At 34.9% G+C, this 24,567-nt stretch overlaps 1 protein-coding gene across 1 annotated transcript in view; it reads right to left on the bottom strand.

Moving 5' to 3' along the window:
- Epha7 (EPH receptor A7) overlaps window positions 1-24,567 on the bottom strand; it is a 152,828-nt gene that overhangs the window by 5,438 nt on the left and 122,823 nt on the right. The window contains exons 6-14 of the mRNA XM_059254071.1: window positions 21,410-21,534; window positions 18,661-18,844; window positions 14,294-14,402; window positions 13,415-13,470; window positions 9,084-9,209; window positions 7,976-8,161; window positions 7,323-7,384; window positions 5,904-6,113; window positions 5,058-5,207 (exon numbers count right to left, since the gene is read on the bottom strand). Of these exons, the coding sequence (XP_059110054.1) occupies window positions 5,058-5,207; window positions 5,904-6,113; window positions 7,323-7,384; window positions 7,976-8,161; window positions 9,084-9,209; window positions 13,415-13,470; window positions 14,294-14,402; window positions 18,661-18,844; window positions 21,410-21,534 (1,208 nt within the window). The remainder of the gene's footprint in view (window positions 1-5,057; window positions 5,208-5,903; window positions 6,114-7,322; window positions 7,385-7,975; window positions 8,162-9,083; window positions 9,210-13,414; window positions 13,471-14,293; window positions 14,403-18,660; window positions 18,845-21,409; window positions 21,535-24,567) is intronic.

Here is a 24,567-nt window from a genome sequence, read left to right as displayed (position 1 = left end):
CCTGAAATAGTATACGCTAAGTACTAAGAAAATAATTGCTCACTTCCTGTAGAGTACAATTATGGTCTCAGGGTAAGTCTTCACAAAGTCGCGTTTGTTTCTGTAAGAACTGATTATTTCCAAACAATAAAGGGGAAAACATTAACCAGTGATGACTGTGAGCACTAACAGAGGTTATATGAGAGTTGATGATCCCCAACTGCAGGTACACTGGAAACAGTCCTCAGAACTACATCTCTATCATACTATTTATCCTATAGGCAAACATACATAAATGGTATCTCTACACAGACTGCACATATGTGTATATATAACAAATATATGTCCATACATGGAATCATATTTTTAAGTTTTATTTATTTTTATTTTATTCAGGTGGGTGTTTTGCCTGCATGCATGTATGAGTAGCATTGTGTGTGCAAAAGAGGGTGTTGGACCCCCTGGAACTGAAGATATGGAGAGTTGTGAGACATATGTACTTGGAATTGAACCCAGGTCCTTTTCAAGAGTTGTAAGTGCAATTAATCACTGGGCTATAACAAAATGTTTCCCAACATTCAAGTAACAATGTTGTTCTTGGATTCAAGTGTTGTATGTAAAACACTTTAGAGGAAAAGTAAATGTACTTTTGAAAAAAATCTAGGCTAAGTGATTTAAACCATGGCATAACTTGTGAAATGTAAATAACTTCCAAAATTGTATGCATTAAAATGACCACATAATTAATACTTGGGAAAATATTTTTTCCCACTGAAAGAGTGGCTTCCCATATGTCCACGGTTGCTTATATTGATCACATATAATATTCTTCTAATTTGACAAAATTTCACTTCAATATCTACAGCATTATGTCAGTTCTCATCACCTCCTCTACTGCCTAATCAGTTTCCCCATATGCACTGCCTCACAAGAATACTATAGGCTGAAATATATATTTTTCCATGTTCAAAGCTATCTTTTAGGCTGCCTCACAAGAATACTATAGGAAGAAATATCTATTTTTCCATGTTCAAAGCTATCTTTTAAACTAAAATTCTTTCATGATCCTTCTGGCTGAGACTCTTCAACAGGGTTCCAAGCTTTCATGATGTCTTTTAGGATTCTTGAGCTTAGAATCCCATGTACATACAGAAATTTGGGCCAAGGAAGTAAGTACTACTAAATCCCTTACAGAAAGGAAAGAGTTAATGAACTTTTGTAGGTATCCCATTCATTCTAGAAACTTATAAAGTCTACTGTTGTAGTAGAGAAAAACACTGACGTCAGTGGGAAACAAATTATCTTTGAATGTTTAAAGATATAGTGGGCTACACATTCAGAGCAGTGGTAGCAGAGTGCAAAACTTCAATATGTCCTGGGACAAGACTTTACTTTGGACCCAGATGTTTTGTTCCCATTGACAATGTTGGCCACTGCTAGAGGGGCACCAGGGACTCTCTCTGGGGTGCATCCCCACTTAGAGCAGCTTGGCATCATTCAACTTTTAACCTTTGGCAATGAACTGGTCAACATACTAACACCTTGTTGAAGCTGATGTTCAGAGTTCTGAAGTACTTATTTCCTTAGCTTACCAGTAAGGACACAGCTAACAATTATAGTAAATATACATCAAATTTCTACTAGATGATTAATATGGCTTTGAACTAGAATTTTCTTATTTGAATTATTAAAGAAACTATCTTAAGCAAATACTATTATAATAATGACTTTAGAAGTAAAGAACTTATACCACATAAAGTGTTCAAATCCCACAGTTGTTAGGGAAGACAGAATTGGATGTCGGTGATCTGATTGGAGTCCATGGGGATATAACTATTTTACATTTCCAGTGAGGAGACTAAGAGTGTTTTTTCCAAGTACTTACATATTCTTATAAACAATGAAGCATGCCGATTAAGCGGCCTATGAGTTCAGTGAATTTACTGATAACATATCTCCTGAAATTCCCAGAAGCCTGTTGGGTTTGCCTGCATGTATCTGTCCTCACTCCTCTAACGGAGATGACCTCTTTGGTGCACACTATGATATTACTTATACATCAAATTTAGCATTACAGTGCCCCCTCATTCCTATGGTATGGCCATCATAGTTAAGAGAAGAAATACACAGGCCTGTTGCTGACAGGTCTATATTAACTCAAGATAGGGTACAGCATGACTGGTTCCTGTGTTTGCTTACCACTCAATTTCACTTCCTTACCTCTGAGAACACGACCTAAACGGTATGCTACTAAATATGGTAAACTTCACTTGTGGGATGTTGTTAAACACTACAGAAAAAAAATGTAACTTTATTTCTATTTTAATATAAAAATATAAAGCCATAAATCCAGTGGTGACTCTTAAAAAGCAAAAGTTGAAGGGGCATAAATTACTCCCCCAAATAAATTTAGGCATATGCATATTATATTTTCAAAGCCCTTATTATTTTATTCTGCATGTATGAACATGTCTCTGCATGTATGTATGTGCACAACATTTATCCGTGGAGGCAAGAAGAGGGTGTCAGAATCCTGGAACTGCAGTTCCAGGTGTTTGTGGGTTGTCCTATGTGCTTGCAGGGAACTGAACTTCGGTCTTCTGCAAGCCTATCAGGAGCTCTGGACCTCTGAGGCATGTCTGCTTGTCCTTAGATGACCTTATAACAGATGGATTTAAGAAATCACACTTATGAAAGTTTATTCTTTTCAAACCACACTTACAACTATCTACCAGTGAAATGGATAATTTATCTGCCTTGTGCTTTGATTAAAGTAATAGCAAAACAACACCAACGAAACTTTCTTGAGTACTATTAAAAGAAAAAAAGAATTACATAGTAATATTAAAATTTCATTACTTGAAAATAAATATTTCATTTTGACCAATCAATAATAAGTCCACTTAAAATGTAGCTCTATGAAAGCCAAGAGAATGTTTTCAAACTTTGCAAGAATCCTTATATCACCTGTAAACACATAATGATTTTTCTTTGAAAGACCATTAAATAAAACAGTCAAATATCTATATGCTTCTCTGAAAAATGAAAGTTGGAAATGTATTGGGAAAGCTTAAACTTTTGATTTCATTAACACATGTTAAATTGCTTCCATTGCATTGAAATTCCAGAAAGTTACAGTTATCTGAACATAAAAAAAGGTTATTCAAATGCTTATGAAGTGATACGCTGTTTGACTATATTTGGCCATGTATACACCTATCTTCTCGTTCCATATTCTTGTTTTTTTCTCCGTCCAGAGTGACATCTGATTGCTGCCAGAACCACTGACTCCTTTGCCACCCACACCCTTTCTATTTCCTTATTGTGAGAACCAACTCTTCATCTCATATCACATTCAGCCTAGATGTTTGTAGATTTGCTAGGAATATAACCGTAAACTTACATCTTGTTTTCATGGTGTCTTACAAAAAGTCTTTTAAAATCCAATGGATTTGAAATTTGTGGCCTTTTTAAAATACCTCACAGTTGCCTACCTGATAACTTTAAGCAATGCAAAGTAATTCAGTTCATTTGCTAAATCTATCCAGAGGGCTGTGGAATTAACTCAATGGCAGGGCACTTGAATATATGATAAAGTCTGATTAGAGCAACCATCTCTGGAAATGCAATATACTCCTGTGCACAGAGAAGGCCCCTCATGCAGCGGGAATCCACAGTTCTATTGACTGGCTAAAAACTTTGGTCAGACTCCAGTAGGGAACCTTTTCTCTTGAAAAGAAAAATAAAATCAATTTTAACTCAATTTCAAAATTGAAAATGAAGCATGATTGCTTAAATAATATATCAATGTTTAACTTTAAGACAAAGAATGCTCCAATAAGAATATGAATATAAATTTCTCTTTATAAACTCAATATGTAGAGCATCTTTTGTATTACAAAAACCCATGCCCAAATTGAATTCAGACCTTCAAGATGAAAAAGTTAAAATGCTTTTGCTAAATGCTGAGGTCAAAACTAAACCTCACTCCAGCTATAATATTATTTAATCAACAAATTTTTTTTGTTAAAACAATTCTTTATTTGTGATGTTTATTTTAAAGAAAAACAAAAAAATATAGTAATTTCTAAACTAAAAATTAAATTTTTTTCCTTCTCAGGTACTTCTGTCATTTTTGTAAGTTAGGTAAACTTTGAGTTTAAGTCATCTTACATTCCTGTCAATCCTTTTCCGTTTGAAACAAGTATGAAAGGAAGATGTCAGAAGAGATGAAACTCTATGGAGTATCTAGGGATGTAAATATTCCCTTTTTCTGCCCCAAGGATTTGTTTGCCATATTTTGACAGTTCATGAAATCTTTGACGCTGAAACCTGTCAAATATTAGCAACTCTGCCCTTGCCAAAAGGAAGCATCATTTAGATTTTGTCTCTGAAACACTACCAACAAAACAAAACCAGGAAAAAGCTAATCACTCAATTCAAAATACCAAACACTATAAATGATTAAAAGCCTCCCTCTTTCCAGGCATACATTTTTTAAGTTAATGCAGAGATCTGAAGCACCAAAAAGCACCCCCATGTAGGGCATGTGACTTTAAAAGCCACAGAAACTTGCTATAGGTAACTAGAAATTACAAAGATACTGATTTAACGAAAACACCTGAATTTTAGCTGTAGCCGACTCCTAATCTTGCCTATGTCTATATCACCTTAAGAACTACAACGCTACTTCATTTGCTAGTGGCTTTCTTTTTCTAAATGGCAGTTGAGAGATTCTTGTTCTGCTACAGTGTTTTTACCCAACTCTTTAAGAACTTCCCTTTGTACCATTATCATCATTAAGGAGGAACTATCATTTTTAGTATTCTATTGTTCAGATAGAATTAAAATGAAAAAAAAGAGAAAGTAATCATTCTAAATAAAAAAAAAACAAAATAAAACCAAGAGAATCTCAAATTCATGAAAATTATTATCATCATTAGCACTAATAATGATTACAAGCTAGGAAATTATGTTTTTATAAATTTACAGAAATTTATCCCTAATGAGCCATCAACTATGTTACACTAGAAGTGGATGTGAAAGTGTGAGTCTTGACTGTACAAGGGATCACTTACATCTTGATTCGACATGTCCCAATAAGGTCGCTCTCCGTAAGACATTACTTCCCACATGACAATCCCATAGCTCCACACATCACTGGCTGAGGTGAATTTCCGGTATTGAATGGCTTCAGGTGCAGTCCACCTTACTGGAATTTTTCCACCCTGTTATAAAAAGAAGTTGACATTTTAAATATGCACAGTAGCTTATATATCATTTATGGGCTCACCGTCAGCTATGTTAAATGTTTCTACATGAGTTGACAGCCCAGCAGCAGCAGGTCTGTGAACCTTGAACTTCTCTGTACTCGAAGTTACCAATCTTTCTATTAGGCTCTCATTACGTGCTCATTTCTAAGGCAACTGTATTTAATGGACCTTGTGTGGTGTCACGGTAAGCGTCTAATGAATAGATAATGATAAATTAGAGTATGTTGCCAGTAAAGTGGAGTGAAAAATGGGATATTTAAGTAATTTTTCATATAAGCCTTCTTTTTTGTCTGATACCATAAAAGTTATGAGTTAGCACACTCATTCTTTTGGAAGTTTTATTAGAAATGATTATATTTACTGTTGTGATAATAAGCTAGTAACTAGATGTTGTTGAATTTAACTGTATAATATTTACATAGTGTAAGCCCAGTGCAGTAGAACACCAGTGTAAGATGTCGTGCTATCGTTATTCTTTTACTTTCTGGTTTTATGTGTAGATCGTAATAATAATATCAATGTCCTCAAATGAACAACAAAAAAAGCTGAGGTCAATTTGCATGTTCCCTGGGGTTTAGTTTTACATTAAGCCCTTCTTGCTTGCTTGGAATATCTTAGGTATTAAAGGTACAATAATACGTGTTTTCTTACAGTAGTTGTATAGACAGCTTCGGGATCATCCTCTATTACCCGGGACAGGCCAAAATCTGACACTTTACAAACAAGATTGCTGTTGACAAGAATGTTGCGAGCTGCAAGGTCCCTGTGAACATATCCCATATCAGCTAAATATCTCATCCCGGCGGCGATTCCTCTCAGCATTCCTACTAACTGAATGACTGTAAATTGCCCGTCATGTTTCTGCAGGAAGACAAAACAAAAAGTCTACTTAGTGGTACTTTAAAGGGAACAAAATCACCAGGAAAAAAATGTATGCATGCCTGTAATTTACCATTGTATAATAGGAAGTTTTAGTTAATTTTCTGTATATTATGGATAATTACTGGGGAAATAGCACATGTATGTTGGGTTGATAGTCAATAATTTGATAGATTTGTGGTAAAACCTAGTTATTTATATACATTTGTTATTTTCGTGATAACTGATAATAATTGGCTATTATAAATATCCACTTGTTTATCTGCTAAAATTTCAGCCAAGACTAGAAAATAGAATTTCCAACAAATAAACTCTGATAGGTAAGTGTTCCCTACATGCCAAAACATGTATCTAAATAGTCTAAGAATGCATAGAGCAAGGGATCTACATGTATTGTTTATTCTCCAAATAGCAAAAAATAAAATGGGTCAAACTGTGATTTAAAATATTGAAAAATTAGCAAAGAAAATGATTAGCAGTGGCTGATTTTACTTTCTTTCAGCCCTTTGGTAGTGTTGCTGGTAGCCACACAACTCTCAACAACTACCCCACAAGTGTACAAGCCTACAGTGTTGACAGACCTTCACAACCAAAGTGGCCACCATCCAGTCCTAAACAGATACAGACATGCTACATGGAGGACGTGGATTTGAAAATGTGGATTTGCTGGGCATTACTTCCGAAAACTGGATACTTCACATATCATAGTGACATGACAATTAGGGTCCCTCTAATTCATTTCCTCATTTGTAACTGTGAGTTAAATGTGTCATTGTAGATCCCATAAAGAAGACATTAAAAGAATTCTCACTCTAGCTATTTTCTCTTTCCATTTGGAAAATGTTAACATGCCCATATTCCGAATAGACAAGCTTCCTACAGTAAAACTATGTTTGGTCATAATTAAGGATTTACAGAAACATCACATATCATTCATTACAAATTATTTGCTGTCCTGTAATAGGCACTTAAGTTGCACAGCTTTGAGATATCCTCTATACTTCAAGTAACAATATTAATAAGCCATTTTATTAAATATTCTGATTTAACCCAGTCTAGAACTGTGATTTTTCAAAGATAATTTTCTGACTTCATACAGTTTACACATTTACACTGTGAGACAAAGTTCACCAACTTGCACCCCTCTCAGGCACAATTCTAGGTACATGGGAGAATGATGTGGGAACTCACCCTGAGAAATGCATCCAGGGCTCCATTTTCCATGAACTCTATCACGATCATGACGGGCTTCCCTAATAATAAAGTAAAGAATAGGAAAACAAATGGTTTTTCACAATCTATGACCTACACCTGAGAATTTCTCATTCTTTCACCCCACTCTCACTCTACATTCCCCCAAACCAAGCCATGTCCACTTTGGAGAAGCTGAGGGGGTTAGGAGGGACTAACCATAGTTCTAATCATAGGACTAAGCTCAGGCAGGCATGCAATGTGGAATGTGGACACAATCCACTCAGCCTCAGGTGCTGCCTGCCCTTTTCATTTCTAGCTTGTCAGCAACAATAATAAAAAACAAACAAACAAAAAAGTGAAACTTCATATAAAATGGAGAGGAGCTATATCACTTTTATGGCTGTTGAACATAAATACAAACATTAATCAGTCACCCTAGCCCTGAGATTCATTCTTCAAATCTAATCCCATGTTTTCCTTGATTATATTCTGCAGTAGCAGCAAAAATAATTGTTTTTTAATTAGTTACACACTAATAAAAACCAGTTAGAAATGCAGTGTGTTCACAATTTGATATTTAGTTGTATGTGCCATGTTTCTAATTTCCAGCACATTCTATGTAATAAGTGAAGCATATCACCGGTGTCTACCTCTTGTAACAACCCCTTCCAAATGGACGACATTTGGGTGGTCAAACTGCCCCATGATGCTTGCTTCGCATAAAAAGTCCCTCCTTTGTTTTTCTGTGTAGCCAACTTTTAGGGTTTTTATGGCCACTGCAACATCTCTTTTCCCTGGAAGTTTCAAACGACCACTGCAAACTTCTCCAAATTCTCCTGAAGTAAAAGAACAAGCAGGCACATTTTAATTGCTGAAATGGTTCAAGTTTTCAAAGAAAAGGATTAAAATACTTAAAATAAGTTTTTAATTAATAAAGCATTTTTTTCTAAGTGCAAATAAATGCATTCAAATTGATGGGGAATTTTTATTTCCCATATGCAACGAAAGAGTTTATGAAATGAAGGGTGAAACAAAATTAAAACTGGAGACACACTTTTGTTCCTTCATAGCAGTTAAGCTTCGCTAAACATCTGTTCCATAGGCTGTCACTGTCAGTTAGATGAACAAACACTCTTTCAGAGTCAACCTTTAGATCAGAAGTATCTACTCACGAAAGCATCAGGGCACATTACCAAATCACAACCATTGTGATTGCTTCTAAAGTTTAAGGAACAATATATATCACAAATTTTTAAAGTATGGAATTTTACACATTACACTTCCTATATAAAAGTACCTTGGGGTGAAAAAAATTTAAACTTTATAGTTTCCATTTAATTAATTTATATACAATTTTCTACATTAATGTAAATGGTACAATAGGTAATTGTTACAAATAAAAGGGAAAAAGGCAGTTTTAAAGATAGGAATGCATATTCCATCAAGATTCAATACAATTCTCATGTTTAAAATTCTAAGCTATTCTTGTCAAACAGCAAGAGTGACTACGAAGTAGCTAATGACATTGTATCTTAAGAACCCAGCTGAAATCACATATATTCAGACTCTCTACTATGTGCTCCCTTCCCAATTCTTTTTTAAGATTTCATAAACAAGTATAGCCTCATTGCTTCCAATCTTTCAGGTAAATGCAAGAGTTCTACACTTGAAGTATAATTATTTGGCTGTCATTATGATATATGACTTTCGATTTTGGCTAAATAGAACAGCTGAATAAGGAAGCTACAACAGCCTTACCTGCACCAATCACACGCTCAATTTTAATACAGGAGGCATCTAGCTCCTTGGCGAATTGATGGACAGCTCTATTTGGGTCCTCATAGGTTTCAGGGTCAATGTAGGTTTTGGTGCCTGGAAATTTAACTGTAATGATGTAAGAAAGCATGACTGTGATGAAGCAAAGCACTTATTGTGCAGTCAGCCCAGGACTGTCATTATGCAGAGTGCTCCTTGGAACAGTGACCTTGCTTCCACATCACCTCATTCACAGCAGTTTTAACAGACTACTCCAGTCTGCTGGCGTCTAGGTATTATCTGCAAGCTTCTATAGGTAGCATAGGATCCAACTCATAGGTTACTAACTGAATTGCTTTTCCAGTAAATCAAAAAGACATCCACCGAAATTTCTGACGTGCCTGTGCCTATCGGACCAGAGGTTTGATTAAACTCAGAGCCATCATAGCCTACTTCAAGCCATACCGCGGATTGGAATGGACTTGGAAACACATCAAGAAACCTATCAATCAGTCAATCCATCAAAATAATACACCAGGGAAATAAGACATTTCATTTACAGGTAGACCACTACACTGACAGCAATATTAAAAAACATTTAGACATCTTACTTATTCTTTGATTTATTTTTAAAGACCAACCACTGTTGACATATACATAAAATTAGTACAAGATATGAGGGACTGCTATCACAAAATCAAAGAGAAATATTCAAAAAGACATAGTTTAATATTCACCTTGAGGGTAATAGAAGCTAGATATACAAAGTGCAGAGTAAATTAGAAAATTTACAATATTCCTGGGATCTGTTACCAAGTTATGACAGTGATTTGAAAGAGAAATGATTTATATGAACTTTTCATTATAAGGCTTTGGAAGATCTTAGCTAATACGAGGAGGTAGCCAGTATGCCTCACAAAAGGTAGTCAAAATTCAAACAACAGAGTATCATCTTAAAAGTTAAAATCTTTAAATGCACCCAGAAGCATGCAGGTAACAGATAATGCTAAGTCAACTTTATATCAAATTCATTTACAATCAAGTATTCCAAATCTATTCATTTGGTTCAAGACAAAGATAGGTAGGCATATTTGGTTATATTAATGCAATGAAGAAAATTACACTATATCCTTAAAAAGTCTTTATTATTTTTTAACAAAGCCACCAAACAGTCTTTCCATTGAATCTTACTACTCTCAGAACAACGTCTTTATATATTACACTGCAGCCTAACTGTGCTTATGTCATAACATTAAATCTAGATCAGATTTAAAAAAGAAACATATAACAACAAAATAAGCGGAATGTATAAAGGAAAATTGGGCTTTAAAAATCTTGATTTATTCTGCTGTAGTTGATTGTTTATCCAAAATTGATTGTCTTAAACAATTATTGTTGCAGTTTATAAAACTGACAGATGCTCATTTGTTACTAAAGCTGAACATGAAAAAAAACACAAGAAGAAAAGAGAGAGGGGATAGACAGAGAAAAAAGAGGAGTACAGGGAAGAGGGGAAAGAGAAAGAGAGAGAAGGGAAGAAAACAATAGGTTAACCTCCTAGGTTGTCAGGCAGTTGGAGAAAGAGCCATCTTCTCCCTATTTATTCTCTCTCTCTTTCTCTCACTTTTTGTTTGTTTTTGTTTTTGATAAGGAGACTAGATTGGAAGTAGCCTTCTGCATCTCAAACGGGTCTCTGATGGTTCTTTATTCAAGCTGTCATAAAACATTTTGACAGGCCAAAGCTGTTTTGGCATAAAAACATGAAATACTACCCAGCCTGGATTCTAAGACATTGTTAGAAGAAATGGTAGGAGGAAACAAAATGTAAATTGGAATTGCTTCACCAAACTCCTCCATTGTATTTATATCTTAAAATGTGAGACTTGAGGCCCTGGGTAGCCCAGGGCACCTGCTACAAATCACTGATAGCCTGTTAAATTCAGGGCCAGTTAAGTGGTTGCTTCCAAGTTCCTGAAAAATCAAATCTGGTGTCTCTGCACCTGTGAAGACTGCCCATGTGCTGAGGTAATAAAAGGACACCAGCGTAAAAAACAGCAGGTCTTTTAGATAAAGCCATAAAGTGGGGTACAGCGCTGGGTTCAAACTAAATGACAAGATATTGAAGTAAAAAGAATGTCAAAAATACACAGGATTCAATAGGACAGAGCAGTTAAGCACACTTTACTTTTTCATTATTTATTTAAAAGAGTATGCTTTAAATGGAAGGAAATATTGATACAATTTCTGAGTATTCTAGTCTATTGCTTTGTCCAGTCTAAGAGCCTAAGTTTGTGTGTGTGTGTGTGTATGTGTATGCATGTGTTATGACACCTCATTTACATTTCTCATGAATGTTAAATATTTCAAGACCACTACAGATATTTTGTCAGAGAGATGGAAACTGTTTATAGACGGCAAGTTCATCTTGTCTACATAAACAAGTAAGACATTCAATTCTGAATGCTTCTGATTAAAAACTGGATGTAAAATATGAAAAGGGTGAATGGCTTCAAAATATTAAAACTGAATGATGACAATTAAACATAATGCTATACAACAAGTTTTGGTTAAGCTGTGTTTCCATTTAAATTATGCATCATGCTACAAGTTAAAAGCAAACAGACTAGTGTAAATTTGATACTTTGAGAATGTATTAGATAAATCCAATAAATGACAGAAAAGTGACATATTGATGGTAGGGTGATATTTAGTAACTGCACCAATAAGTTATGCACATATGGGTAGGATAAAAGATTCCAGTAAACTTTTCCAGGTCTTATATTTTCTTTCTGTACATGTTTTACAAAACAAATAAAATTTTAGGAAACTCAGATTTCAATGGTTTCTTCCTTGTTTTGAAAGCGTTATTTATTTATTTTTCCTATCACAAAGGAAGGCAAAAAGCCCTGTACTTTCCCTCTCTTTTTCCTATAAACTGGCTATAGGATTCTAATTAACGATGCTTTTTACAGGGAACTCACTGGCAAATTAGTCAAAGGACCAGATTGAGGAAACAGAATCACATGAAGGCAGGTAGACTCAAGGCATGTAAGGTTTGAACTGTATAATGACATGGGATGTCCACTTAAAGAGAATACATATACAATTATATAGAGAAAGGACTGGGGCATCCCAGAGCCTAGGAATGGGTTTGATAAAAGTGAGAGTACTTGAAGCTTAAGCTTCATGATGAAGTCATCTCTTCCTCTACTTTAGTAATTGTAGTGAACGTGCCCTCCTGGCTTCTGTGTTAGAATTCTACAGAGCTTCACATTCAATTTGGACCACTGTTAGGTAAAACCACCTCTTTAAAAGAAGTGAAAGTCAAAGTGACTGCTGCTTCAATAAATGCAAAAGAGTAAAATTTAGTAAAGTATATTTTCAGTTTGATCCATACATTTCAGCATGAGCATTGTTTTCCTTAAGAATTATGAGGACACTCTAAAATGGTTAGAAACTCCTGAATGCCATTTGGACATTCTTAAAACTTTGGAATAGGTACATTGTAGTATCTTGTTAGATACTATAAGAAGAATTTGGCCAATTATATAATAGGTAACTATTATATCATTTTCAGGAAGTTTATCTATGTATAAGAGATGTCATAAAATGTAAAGCAATTAAAAAAAAGAACAAAAACACTTGTTTTCTTTATTTCCAAGGCTTAAGACTAGGAATACTATGCTTGGTTAAGAATGCCATCAATTTTAGAACTGAAACAACAAATTTGTAGGCTTTTATTTCACCAGTAAAATATACTAACATTTATTCTCAAAGCCCTTATTTCCATTTGCCATTCATTTTTAACAAAAATATTGTTTTTTTTTTCCTTCCTATTTTATTTGGATTGACAGGCCTCCTTCCGAATTGATTTCTAACATGAGCTTATAAGAACCAAGTAGCTCACATTCCTAGGAAAGCATCAGAAGATTGGAGATTGGCATTATACTATTTATTTTCTAGGAAGTATCTTTCAGTGGTAATTAGTCTCCTGAGCTCTGTAATTCTAGGGAGCATCACTCACTGGGAGGGAGAAAAAGTCCACCTTGCCTTAAAATGACACTCCTCACTAGAAAACGGGATGTGCTGCATTTAATGGTTCACCACTGGAGTGATGAAAACATCTGCGCAGGGTTTGTTAAAGGCAAAAACTGTGACGTGAAAGTGGCTCAATATTCTGAACGTCAATGCAACATTTCTGCATAGATTTACATTTTTGAGCTCATTACAGAATCTCAAGCATGATGCATTAGGGATTCACTCATGCCAATAGAGACAATCAGATTTCTGCTCAAATTGGGGTATACTGATAGAAAGAAAAGCCAAACACTTACAATGAAAGTAGAGTTCTTCATCTCCTTCTTGGTCAGCCTTGCTATAACCACAGTGCCTTTGGGAGAAAAAAGCAAATTTGTGGCAAGTTTACTGGATGATCCTGCTTCATGGATTAGCATGCAGCATCAGGAGCAATGCTATGTAGCCTCATGCTAGCTAGAGGTATAAACAAACACAAATATATTTTGCCCACAGTTATGAACCATCAGGTGATAATGTGTCAATGCACGTGATCAAAATATGCACAGTGAATGGAGTCTGTGAAAGACCAGAAGATAGGAAAAGTTTTGTTTTGTTAAATTTATCAATAAGTATTTGCCTATCAATAAGTATTTGTGGAAAACCCCACAAATCTTAAATGGTTTTTATAAACGTTGAAAAAAAAAACAACTAAAAGAGTTAACCTCTCCGGTTCTTCCGCATTTACTATGAAAAGTAACTGAAGGTAATCAATTCACATTCACCTATTCTTAATTATTGTACGCATTCACCTTAAGCTGAAGGCTGTGATCAAATTCATAGTGTGTTTTGATTTGGGGAGAACAAAAACAATTCACGGATTAATATTACATATCAGAAAAAAGTGCTCATATTTACTAATATCATTCTAATAGAGTGAGTATATAATTGGTTGGCACTTTTGGGAAATCAACATATTTTATGTCAAATACTTGAAGAACTTAAGCCAGGCGGTGGTGACAAAAAGCCTTTAATGCCAGTACTTGGAAGGTAGAGGCAGGCAGATCTCTGAGTTCCAGGCTAGCCTGGTCTACAGAGTGAGTTTCAAGACCCCCAAGGCTACAGAGTAATACCTTGTCTTGAAAAACCAATCAACCAACCACACAAACAAACAAAACTCCTAGAACTCTATGCTCTACCTTCTTCCAATGATGAAGCCGAACACCATGAACACCAAGATGATGGTCCCTGCTACAGCCACCACAGCAATTATGATAACAGGATTCTGTTCACTGGAGACTGCTGTCGCTATAAACAGAGGACAGGGGCTCAGAACCACTCACTGCTAGGAGGAACATTAGAGGCTGAACATGAAACAATTCAGATCATTTACTTTACTTTGAATTTCAAATAAATTCATTTTAATTGAGAGTATACATTTAAACAAATATTTATTTGGGCATTTTAAGGAAGTGGCAAGATTAGACAAGAGATGCTATATTTATGAAAAGCAAACTTTTCTGACTAGTTTAAAAATGTCTTACAAGTATTGAATTGTAGTCTTCCCTTTACATAGTAATAATTCCTCTAAGATTATTAATGAAAGATCAGTTGGACTTATTTACACTATCTACATGGATAAGTCCATGAATCATGCCCCCTAAAGCATCTTGTGATTTAAGTTGCTTCAAGAAACATGAGTTCATCACTTCCAGCTCTGTAACAGTTGTTATATCCTCTCTATGGGATGTTTTCATTATCAGCATAGATAGATAGATATAATCACTACATGTGATATATAATGAAAATGTACAACCAAAAATTAACCAGTTAACAAATGTGTAACATATAAAGTCAAATGAATATAGTTCAGCTACTTCTGAAACAATCAACAACTATTATCTTTAATACCAGGCATGATGGAAAATATTACTACTTCTTGTTGGTGGCAAGGGACTGGTTCTCTAGAGTAGAAAATTTGACCTAAGTAGAACTGCCTTGTCTCAGCCAGCAGTACCCACCCCTAACCCTAACTGGACATTGTCAAATTTACCCATGTTGTCTCCCTTTGACAATTTACTCTCACTAAAGAGATAGCTCCTGTATTATACAGGAAAAGCATAAAGATATCTAGCCAGGTAGATCCTGAACACTTGCATTACACACTCTCAATTTGTCACCTGGTGATCTGCCTCTAGAGAGAACTAAACATAGGAAAGAATTTTCTTAAGGCAAACAACCTTGACGTGTTAAATTCTGAGTTACAGCCTAATAGACATCTGACTAAAAAAGCATGAGTTTTTGCTGTTTTCCTTATTATTTATTTATTTATTTTTGTTTCTATCTGTCTTTTTACATATACAGAGAAGATACAGAATGGAGTAATTCTCATGAGAAAGGAAACAATTATACACTCAAGTGTAGAAATGCTTTGCATTCAGCGGTCCCCAGGGGTCAATTCTCTGCTTGTCTAAGGCTCAGTTCTTCCTGGAGCTTCAGAGGCAAATGCTCCAGTGGAAACACTGAGCTCAGCTGAAAGGTGAATCAGCATTCATGAATGTTTATTTGCATGTGGTTGCTTAACGTAGAACTTTAACCTTACAATAGTTGACCTATATTATCAATATTTTCATCTATGTCAAAGGGAGAACATTTCATAAGTAACTTTGGAGGCTATAATCTGAAGACCACCTTTTAATAACTGCAAAACCAATAGGTTGACCAAGCAGAAGGTGAATAGGAAATGCTTGTGATATGTGGTAGTCTGTTAATTTGTGTTTGAACAGTGCCTTAGTGACCTCTTCCAGAGAGAATCTTCCCATCTGTCTCACTTCTGAGTTCAGTACATCACCATTTCTTGGGTGGTAATACTGCATCATGAATTCTGCCATAGTTATCCATATGGCCAGTATTCATGAACTTGGCACACTTTTTCACTAAGCTTAGACTGAGGACACTTAGAATGCCTCATACATCTCTATTAGAGCAGCACACAGGCTGAGTCAGCAGATCTCAAAGGGACTAGTCTAGGCATCCTAGAGAATCCTCAAGAGCTTTCCAGGGAATCTGGAAGACCAACATTATTTTTCATATTATAAACAGATTGTTCTCTCTTTACACTTTCATTTGCTTATAAATGCAATATCATGTTTTCCAGAAGCTCCATGACCTAATAACATCACACTAATGGCTAAATGAGGTGAGACTAGTATGCTGTGTTTTAACATAAACACAACCTCTCGATATTCTTAAGAGTAAAAAATGTTTCTTAGAGACCATTGTTGAGAATAGTTTGGTTAAATAATCAGACTTTTAGAAACTTTTCAAACTATGCACTATCCATAATACTTGGTGTGTATAAATTTATTTTGGGTACTACTATCCCAGCACTTAGGAAAGTTGAGTGCATCCAGAATCACACATGGCTATCACAAGGTGAGATTCCTAACACCTGTCATGGAGTACTGATTTATCCTGATAACCTAGCCCGTGTTGGTGTGATCTAGTCATTTCTTATTCATTAAATGATTTCTATGCATCAAGCACTACAGTAAACATTGGTAAGTCAAAGGCTGAAAGAAATTTAAAAAAATATATGAATGATTCCTTCATTAATTTTACATCTTAATGGAAGATGTATCCTAATAATAAAAATTACCATATGGTTTCTAATACAAAATACCATTTTAACATTAATTTTATGTGATCACCCAGGATCTGACACTTGACTTTGATTTTGAAGTCTTAGCTACTTCCTTTTGAAACAGTAAAAATATTTATAAACATTCAAATTCAACAAATAAAGAGTTTGTCACAATTTACAATGTCAGGAAGGGATAAAGATTCATTTCCAAAGTTTTCAAAACTAAAGAGGAAATAACAAAACTTGAAGTGTCTCATTGCATTAAAGAGTATAAGCTGATGTTAGGAAAATGTCGCCAGTTGGTAACCTTGATGATACACCTCAATATTAAACCACTTTTTTGTTTCAGTATTGAAATATCTACTTCAATAGCTTTAATAGCTTTTGGGGAGCTGTTAAACATAGACATTCTTATTTTCGATCTTATATATTCCATAATTAATGATGCTAATAAAGGGCATTCATCCCATCATTTCACATTGTGGCAACATTTTTCTTTTTTTCTTTTTTCTTCTTTTCTTGGTTTTTTGAGACAGGGTTTCTCTGTATAGCTTTGCGCCTTTCCTGGAACTCACTCTGTAGTCCAGGCTGGCCTCGAACTCACAGAGATCTGCCTGCCTCTGCCTCCCGAGTGCTGGGATTAAAGGCGTGCTCCACCACTGCCCAGCATGGCAACATTTTTCAACTAATACTTATACATGTAAAATTCTATGCAAATGATTGATACTTCATATTAATTTCATATATATTTCTGTTGTTCATTTTAAAACATAACAATATTTTGAAAGGAGATTTTTGCTAACAAATTTACCAAGCCTTGGTTAACACAAAGAATACTTATCAATTTATTCTACCACTTAAAAAAACTATAATGCTTTTCTGAAGTCAAAATAATTCTGATAAAAGCTTCATTACTTTAAAAGCTTTTTCAGAAGTGAAGAAAGTGATATCATGCATTTTTATTCACTTATTTAAAAATTTTATAGGAACACTAGAATGCTAATGGAGAACAGGAAAGAACCACTGGGTAAATTTTGTGTCTAAGCAGTAACATCAGGAAGAATCAGAAACTCTCAAATGTGGAAATACATTTGAGGCTTAAGCCAGCTGAAGGATGACCAGCAGTAGAACTCATAGTGCTCTGAGCACAGTCTGAGGGAAACACAGATCTCACGATGTAATTGCTTATATGTTACATGCAATGTAGTCATATATTTTAACTACAAATTAACATTGTGAAATATAAACATTTGTTAAAGAATTTAAAACTTAGATTCTATTTTCAGGTTGAGTGGTAGGTTCCAGGAATTCATTTATATTTCATATGTACTTAATATTCTCTAGTATAACTCATAATATTAATATTTTCTAGTATAATTCATAACAAAATTGAAAAAAAGAAAAGTCCAAATAAAAGAAACACAAGCTTTGAGATCTTTCTGAATCCTCAGTGTTTGAGACCATTGTTAAAAGCATAGAGCTTCAATTAATTCAAAATCATGAATAGCATACTATTACCTACCCTACTGTAAAGTAAGCTATTTGATGCACATAATTCAAGTTAGAACACTCCAAGGTCTGTGAAAACTCCTTGTGCCAACATTAAAGTGAATCACTCCTACATGTGTTTCCAATTTCAATTTTAGTAAATAAATACAGTATTTATTTACTAAAATAATATTTACATTTAAAAACTAACTGATATCATAGAGTTTAGATATCATTGAATAAAGAGAATACTTAATTATTTTCCTGGATGACCTTTCTAATGGATACACTTATGTTCATGCATATTCATTTGTAGATATAAAAATTATTTTGGATGCAAAATCATCATCCTCAATACAAAAATGAAATAGAACAAGAAACAAAAACCAAGTGACAGTTATAAAGTGAAGAATCTGAACCAAAGATGGTAATTACCTTCAAACATTTTACCTGTAGCTTCCTCTAGAGTGGCAACGTCAAGTCTGGGGCTGTAATTTCCATAACCTGCAGCAGTGAAAGCCCGGATCTGAAAAACATACACTGTTCCCGGCTTCAGATTGTTAATGGAGGCTGAGGTGGACTTGGTTTTCAGTGTTGAGTAGGTCCTTTCTCTTTGATCCTGCAATGACATTTACAGGGGAAATTGATTTGACAGTTGATTCTGGTAATTGATTTTGATTTGCCGCATTGCTTTTGTTTAATTGAGCTTACACTGTACCTTCTGGAATACTGTAACACTGAGTGTTTCTAAGATAACACAAAATGCAATGAAAAACATGCCTTTGTTGTATAAATTTCAAAGAGAAATAATTTCATTAAAATGATCCCTGTGTTTGGGCTTCTGCTGTGTTGGAACAGGACACAGTGGTTATCACTTTTTGGCTACATTGCTCTATTGACCAAAATACAAATACATCCGGTCAATGTCTCTTTTAGTAGAAGACTTCATATGGCTACCTGGTTCTTCAAACTCTTTTCTGAATGATATTTATCAAAGAAAATTCACGTGTCAAAAATCAAACATGCTACTAAACCAAGAAATTCAGCTCAACATTACAACAGTGACATGTCATTTACTCTCAATAAAAAAGGAAGAGAACTATATCCACAGAATAGTACTTAGTAGAATTTCTAATCACAGCTTTCAGTTTGAGAGTAAAATATGGGAATTATGGTTGTGGTTTGACATTATTTTAAAATTAACTTTATTTACTCATTTTTCAAATGTAAATACCAATTCTTGCAAAGTTCATTAAAGCAATAGGTTATATTTTTCTATTTTGTAAAATATCCTAAGTGTTAAGCATATTATAAAATGTATGTATATATATGAAATTTTACATATACGTGGAATAAGCTTAAGAATTAATTAAATATGAAACTTCAAGTATGTAAAATTCTTCAAAATAATATGTAAAAGCATAACACCTAAGTATTCATTAATGTGACTTTCTTAAGCCATTTATGAAGACATGTTGAAAAAGGTATACTTGCTTAACTATAAATTTTTGGGTAGTTTTTGATTCCATTTGTAAGTATCAGTGTTAAAATTATTTACTGAAATCTGAAAATATTACCTCAATTATTTGCCTTTACACTGACTGATACTCCTAAAGGTGGAAATGAACACTTGGACTCACTTTATGGAGTTGATTCGTGATAGCCATCAGCATAGTCATTCATAAAAGTGATCATGGGTATTATCTATGCAATCATAGACGGTTGAAGTATAGTCTGAGCAGAACTGGAAAGAACTCACAGTTGGCGAGCAACAAACACAGATCCCGTGCCTTCACACTGCTCCGGTACTACCTCCCAATAACTGCCTATTTTACACATTTCTTGCTATAAATACATTCTGTTTCTGCCATGCAAATAAAGCCCAGCAATTTGAATGGCACTTATTTCCGAGTAAAGATTTGCAAAAGATTGCAGGTTCCCTGTGATAAACTCTGCCACCTTGTACTGTAAAATGTGCTTTATTGACTTTAAAATCTGCCAATTTCTAGAAGGACCATAACTCTTAGGGATTACAGCGAAACAGATATTACAAAAGCAGCGTTAAAACAATGATCCCCTTTAAGCACATTTGATGGGAAAAGAAATGTATTTTTTGGTACAAAGCTGAGGCATCAAACTGCAGCTGAGGCCAAGAAGAAAGTAAATTGGAATGAAAATAGTAAGCCAAAGTATTTCAAATGTGTACATTAACACTTCTCTTATTTTAAGCTGTCTGTTTTTCCTCACTGGGGGTGGAGGGGCATTGCCAATAAATTGTATACATTTCAATGAAGTCAACTCAATCCCAAATTTTGCCAAAATCTTAGGACTTTATTTCACAATCATGTCTAAAGAGTGAAGTAGTTCTATGTATTAGAGCACTCACCTAACTCAGTTAAATTGATAAAGTATCATTTATTACAGTCAGAATCATAATACTGAGTAATGGTAGGTTCTGTGTTTTAAATTTTGGGTGATGTCTTTCCGTGTGGTGGAACTCAGAGAACTGTTTATAAATAGGCTTTATATTTCATTTCCTTTCTAAATAAGCCACTAATGAATATATTCATATAGAGAGACATTTCTTATTAATACTTAGTCATTCTAGGGAGAGACCAGGAGCAGAACATGAGTTTTAGACAGTAATTTCTATAGAAGGAAAGGCATGAGATGTAATAATCTCATACGAATGATATAACTTTCAGAGAGAATCTAAAAGAATGAAGTAACATCTTCCTAATTCTAGTGCAGGAAGACATTATAAACATGTTATGTACAATATCATTGGCTATGTATGATAACAGTATTTGAAGACATGGATCCTATGAAAACCCTAAATTAAAGTGTCAATACACACACGGATACACTGATAGGAACACTTTTCAAAATATATTGGATTGATTAGTTTCTGTGCCATTAAAGCACCCTATACCTAATTATTATATAAATAACTGAAGAAATATACTAGAAATATTCTCACTTGTATGACACAGAAAGCTAATAAACAGAGATACTGATTGTAATCATGAACAAGAGAGGGTGAAGATGGTTATTAAACACAGCGAATCCTAAGTATGAATTTTGAAGTAGCCCCAAACAGTAGTGTAATACCAGCACTAGCTTACTGCGTGGATGGATGGCATCAGGCATGGCACTGTTCACACCACAGTTCTCTCACACTTACTTTCTCATAGTACTTGATTTCATATTCCGTGATGACTCCATTGGGATGTTCCGGTTCCTGCCAGGAAAGCTCCACACTCCGTTGCAGCACCCGCTCCTTCATTACCCCACTCACTTGCGAGGGAGCTGTTTGGACAAGATGTGTCAATAAACAATGAGAAAATTCACTGGGTGCCTCCAATCAAATGTCACAACTGATCAGTCCCATGCTGTGCCAGTTTCATTAAGGTAAAAGAAAGCACCTTTTCATAGCTCACAATTCAAAAGCTAATGAATATTCAAACAGGACCTTATTACTGTTCATAAACCTTAATAGAAATTTAAATTAAAGTGCAAACAGCAGAAGATAGCATTGTTCAAGTTAGTGAAAAATGGAAATGATGGGGCTGAGAATGACAATTAAGCAAACGAATGCTAATTAAGGCTAGAAAATATGATTTCTGATTAATCTCCAGTGATAAACTGAGTCCAAATATTTATTTTACATAAAACAGAAATACACTTTTCAAGAGAAATAAAAATCTAAATACTGTGGAGAAAAAAGTTCACGAAATAGGTTAACAATTTTCACTTAAATGGTACATACTTTAAAATGTCCTTTTGTGTGTGTGTGTGTGTGTGTGTGTGTGTGTGTGTGTGTGTGTGTGTGTGTGTCTGCATATATGGCTCTCTCTGTCCCTGTGTATGTAATTCTCAAAAAATACCAATTAACTTTGGTGAAAAGTTTTACACTTCATTAGGAGAAGATGCTAGAAAATGCTTGCACCTCTCCCTTGCCAAGCTGGGCATAGCATGTCCTTGGCTTTGCACTCTGGCATATGGAATGCACACAGTAACCCAGGCTCCAAGCGCTTTGGTTGGGGCAGTTCAAAGCTAAAGTCTTGCTTTCTCTTTCTATGCTGATAATAGTATGCGGAGAGTTCCTTCATTATAATTAGTGGCATATCCTCTTTCTTGTAGCTAAGGCTTTGGAATTCAGTAAGCTAATTTGCTCTGTCCAATTTGCTTGGTGATGATTAACTAGTGGTCTACTCAGCCTCAGTGAGTAGCTGAGCCGGCTTGGCTGAGTTTCAGTGGGGTCATTATGTTTCATGTATCATGCTCTATCTCATTCTGTAAAATATTTTCAGGCTGTTAATTTAATTTTCAGATGTCCAAAATTGTTAATAATCCTGCTGACAGAAAAGCAATTATATGGGACCAAAGCCATTTAAGCAAATTTCTGATGTTTATCCCTTTGGCTTTATTTTGTTTCTTCTACTTCTTAATACTTTCTTGCATCAATGTCTGGAAAACACATTTTTCACATCTTCCTTGCTTGGCAATTTTGAAGGAAGGGCAGGGAAGATTCAAGACAGCCCTTTCCTCCCACACTACTAACAGAAAAATAACTAAACAGATCAAGACTTTCTCTTGAAGGGAACTCAGGTGACGTTCTCAGTGTACTGTGTTTACCAGTAAATGCTTATCTAGTACAATAGCAGTGAAGCTGATCTGCAATACAAAACCATTTTCAGCAACTTTTATTCCTTCACAGAAGCTGTGCAAACCCATCTCTGAAATCTTGAAGACCATGCTTAGCCCAGCTCACAGCCTGAGATATGTGAGGGGTCTCCATAGCCTTGGGAAGTGTAAACTCCAACCAAAGATAAGGTGACATTCATTGTATTGAAAAGCTTCTCTGAGTCTCATTTACTCCAAAGTCTAGAACACAGCCCTGATGGAAATACTGCAAAGGGCAGCACAGTGGCATGCACCACAGGCCTGCTGCTCCCTGCTTAAGGCACATAATTTAGGTGTGCACTGTGAAAACCGCTTGAGAAGAAATAGGTGACAGAGATGAACACATTTAAGTCTTCAGGCCGCTGTCAAATAACACACATCACATACTGTAGTTTTCAGTAACTGTTCAAGCTCTGCTCAGTTGCTGTCTCAAAACATGAGACAGGAAGCCTTGGAGTCTCTGAGCTATGGAGAAAATGTGGGCTATAAATACACCTCACTGAGTTTCTGCTGCATAGAGCAAACTCTAATGTAAAACAAGACTTGATATTTGAAAGTTACACTAAAATTAAGCTCACTATTTGAAACTGTAAAAGAACTTTCATGGATATAATTAGGATAATTGAGGATTTGGGGGAAAAGGGTGCCAAAAAAACATTTGAAATCTGTAATATTTTGAAATTCATCCTATAGCTCTAATGGTGCACTATGCCACAACACATTTCTCCTCTTCGCATAGGAGAAGCCATGTCCATGAGGGATTCACTGCTCTTTTGGGGCATCTATTTGATTTTTAAACTCTTGTTGATAGTGTATCCAGGCACACATTTTAGACGGCAAAGACAGGAGTATAACCAACTGACCCTTGAGACTAGTGAGCTGTAGGATAGAAAGGCCCTTCGAATACAAGGTTTTGGTTAAAAAAAAAGATGATATTTTTTCTTGAATTTTAATATTTAGAATAGAAGTATACCATCTATAAAAACAGATACCTCTAAACTTGTCAGATTCCAAGAATGTCAGTTTACAAAAGAGTTAGCTCAGAGAGTGGCCTCGATGTGCTGATGCTAAAACATAATGCTCTCCATGGTTACCTTGTCATATCTGATCTGCTTTATGAATCACACTGTAGCAGTTTATCACTAAGACTCCACTCACATCAAATGCTCAGTTAATTATGACCCATGGTTCATTTCTGAAAATGAAATCTAACAGCTAAATTACATAACATTTAACAACCAATTATATGCTATAGCATTAATTTATAACGTCCATACTTATTAAAATGAAATCAATATATAAGTCAATTGGAACTGATGTGATGCTAATAAGCAGTAAGCAATAATATTAACTGGGAAATATTTGTGAAAAATTATTTCACATCATGGAGCCATTTAACATACATTTTTACTAGAATTTCTATTGAATGATTAATATACTTTTCTCACCTATATTTCTAGAAATATTCACATACAGTAATTTCAATTTGATGAATAGATATGACTTTCTTGATTTTTGAAATTTCTTCCAAGCCATGGGAGGGACATAAAAAGTGCCATGTAAAACTAAGCCAAGTTATACATGGTTAGGTTAATTGTATTTGGAATCTGTACTAAATGGTGGTAAAATATGATCTTAGGAAATTAAGACATGGTT

Source organism: Peromyscus eremicus, chromosome 2, assembly GCF_949786415.1.
Source record: "Peromyscus eremicus chromosome 2, PerEre_H2_v1, whole genome shotgun sequence".
In the NCBI taxonomy this organism is placed as follows: domain Eukaryota; kingdom Metazoa; phylum Chordata; class Mammalia; order Rodentia; family Cricetidae; genus Peromyscus; species Peromyscus eremicus.
Note: the sequence above shows the minus strand (reverse complement) of the source record. Positions and strands in the feature narration are given on the sequence as shown.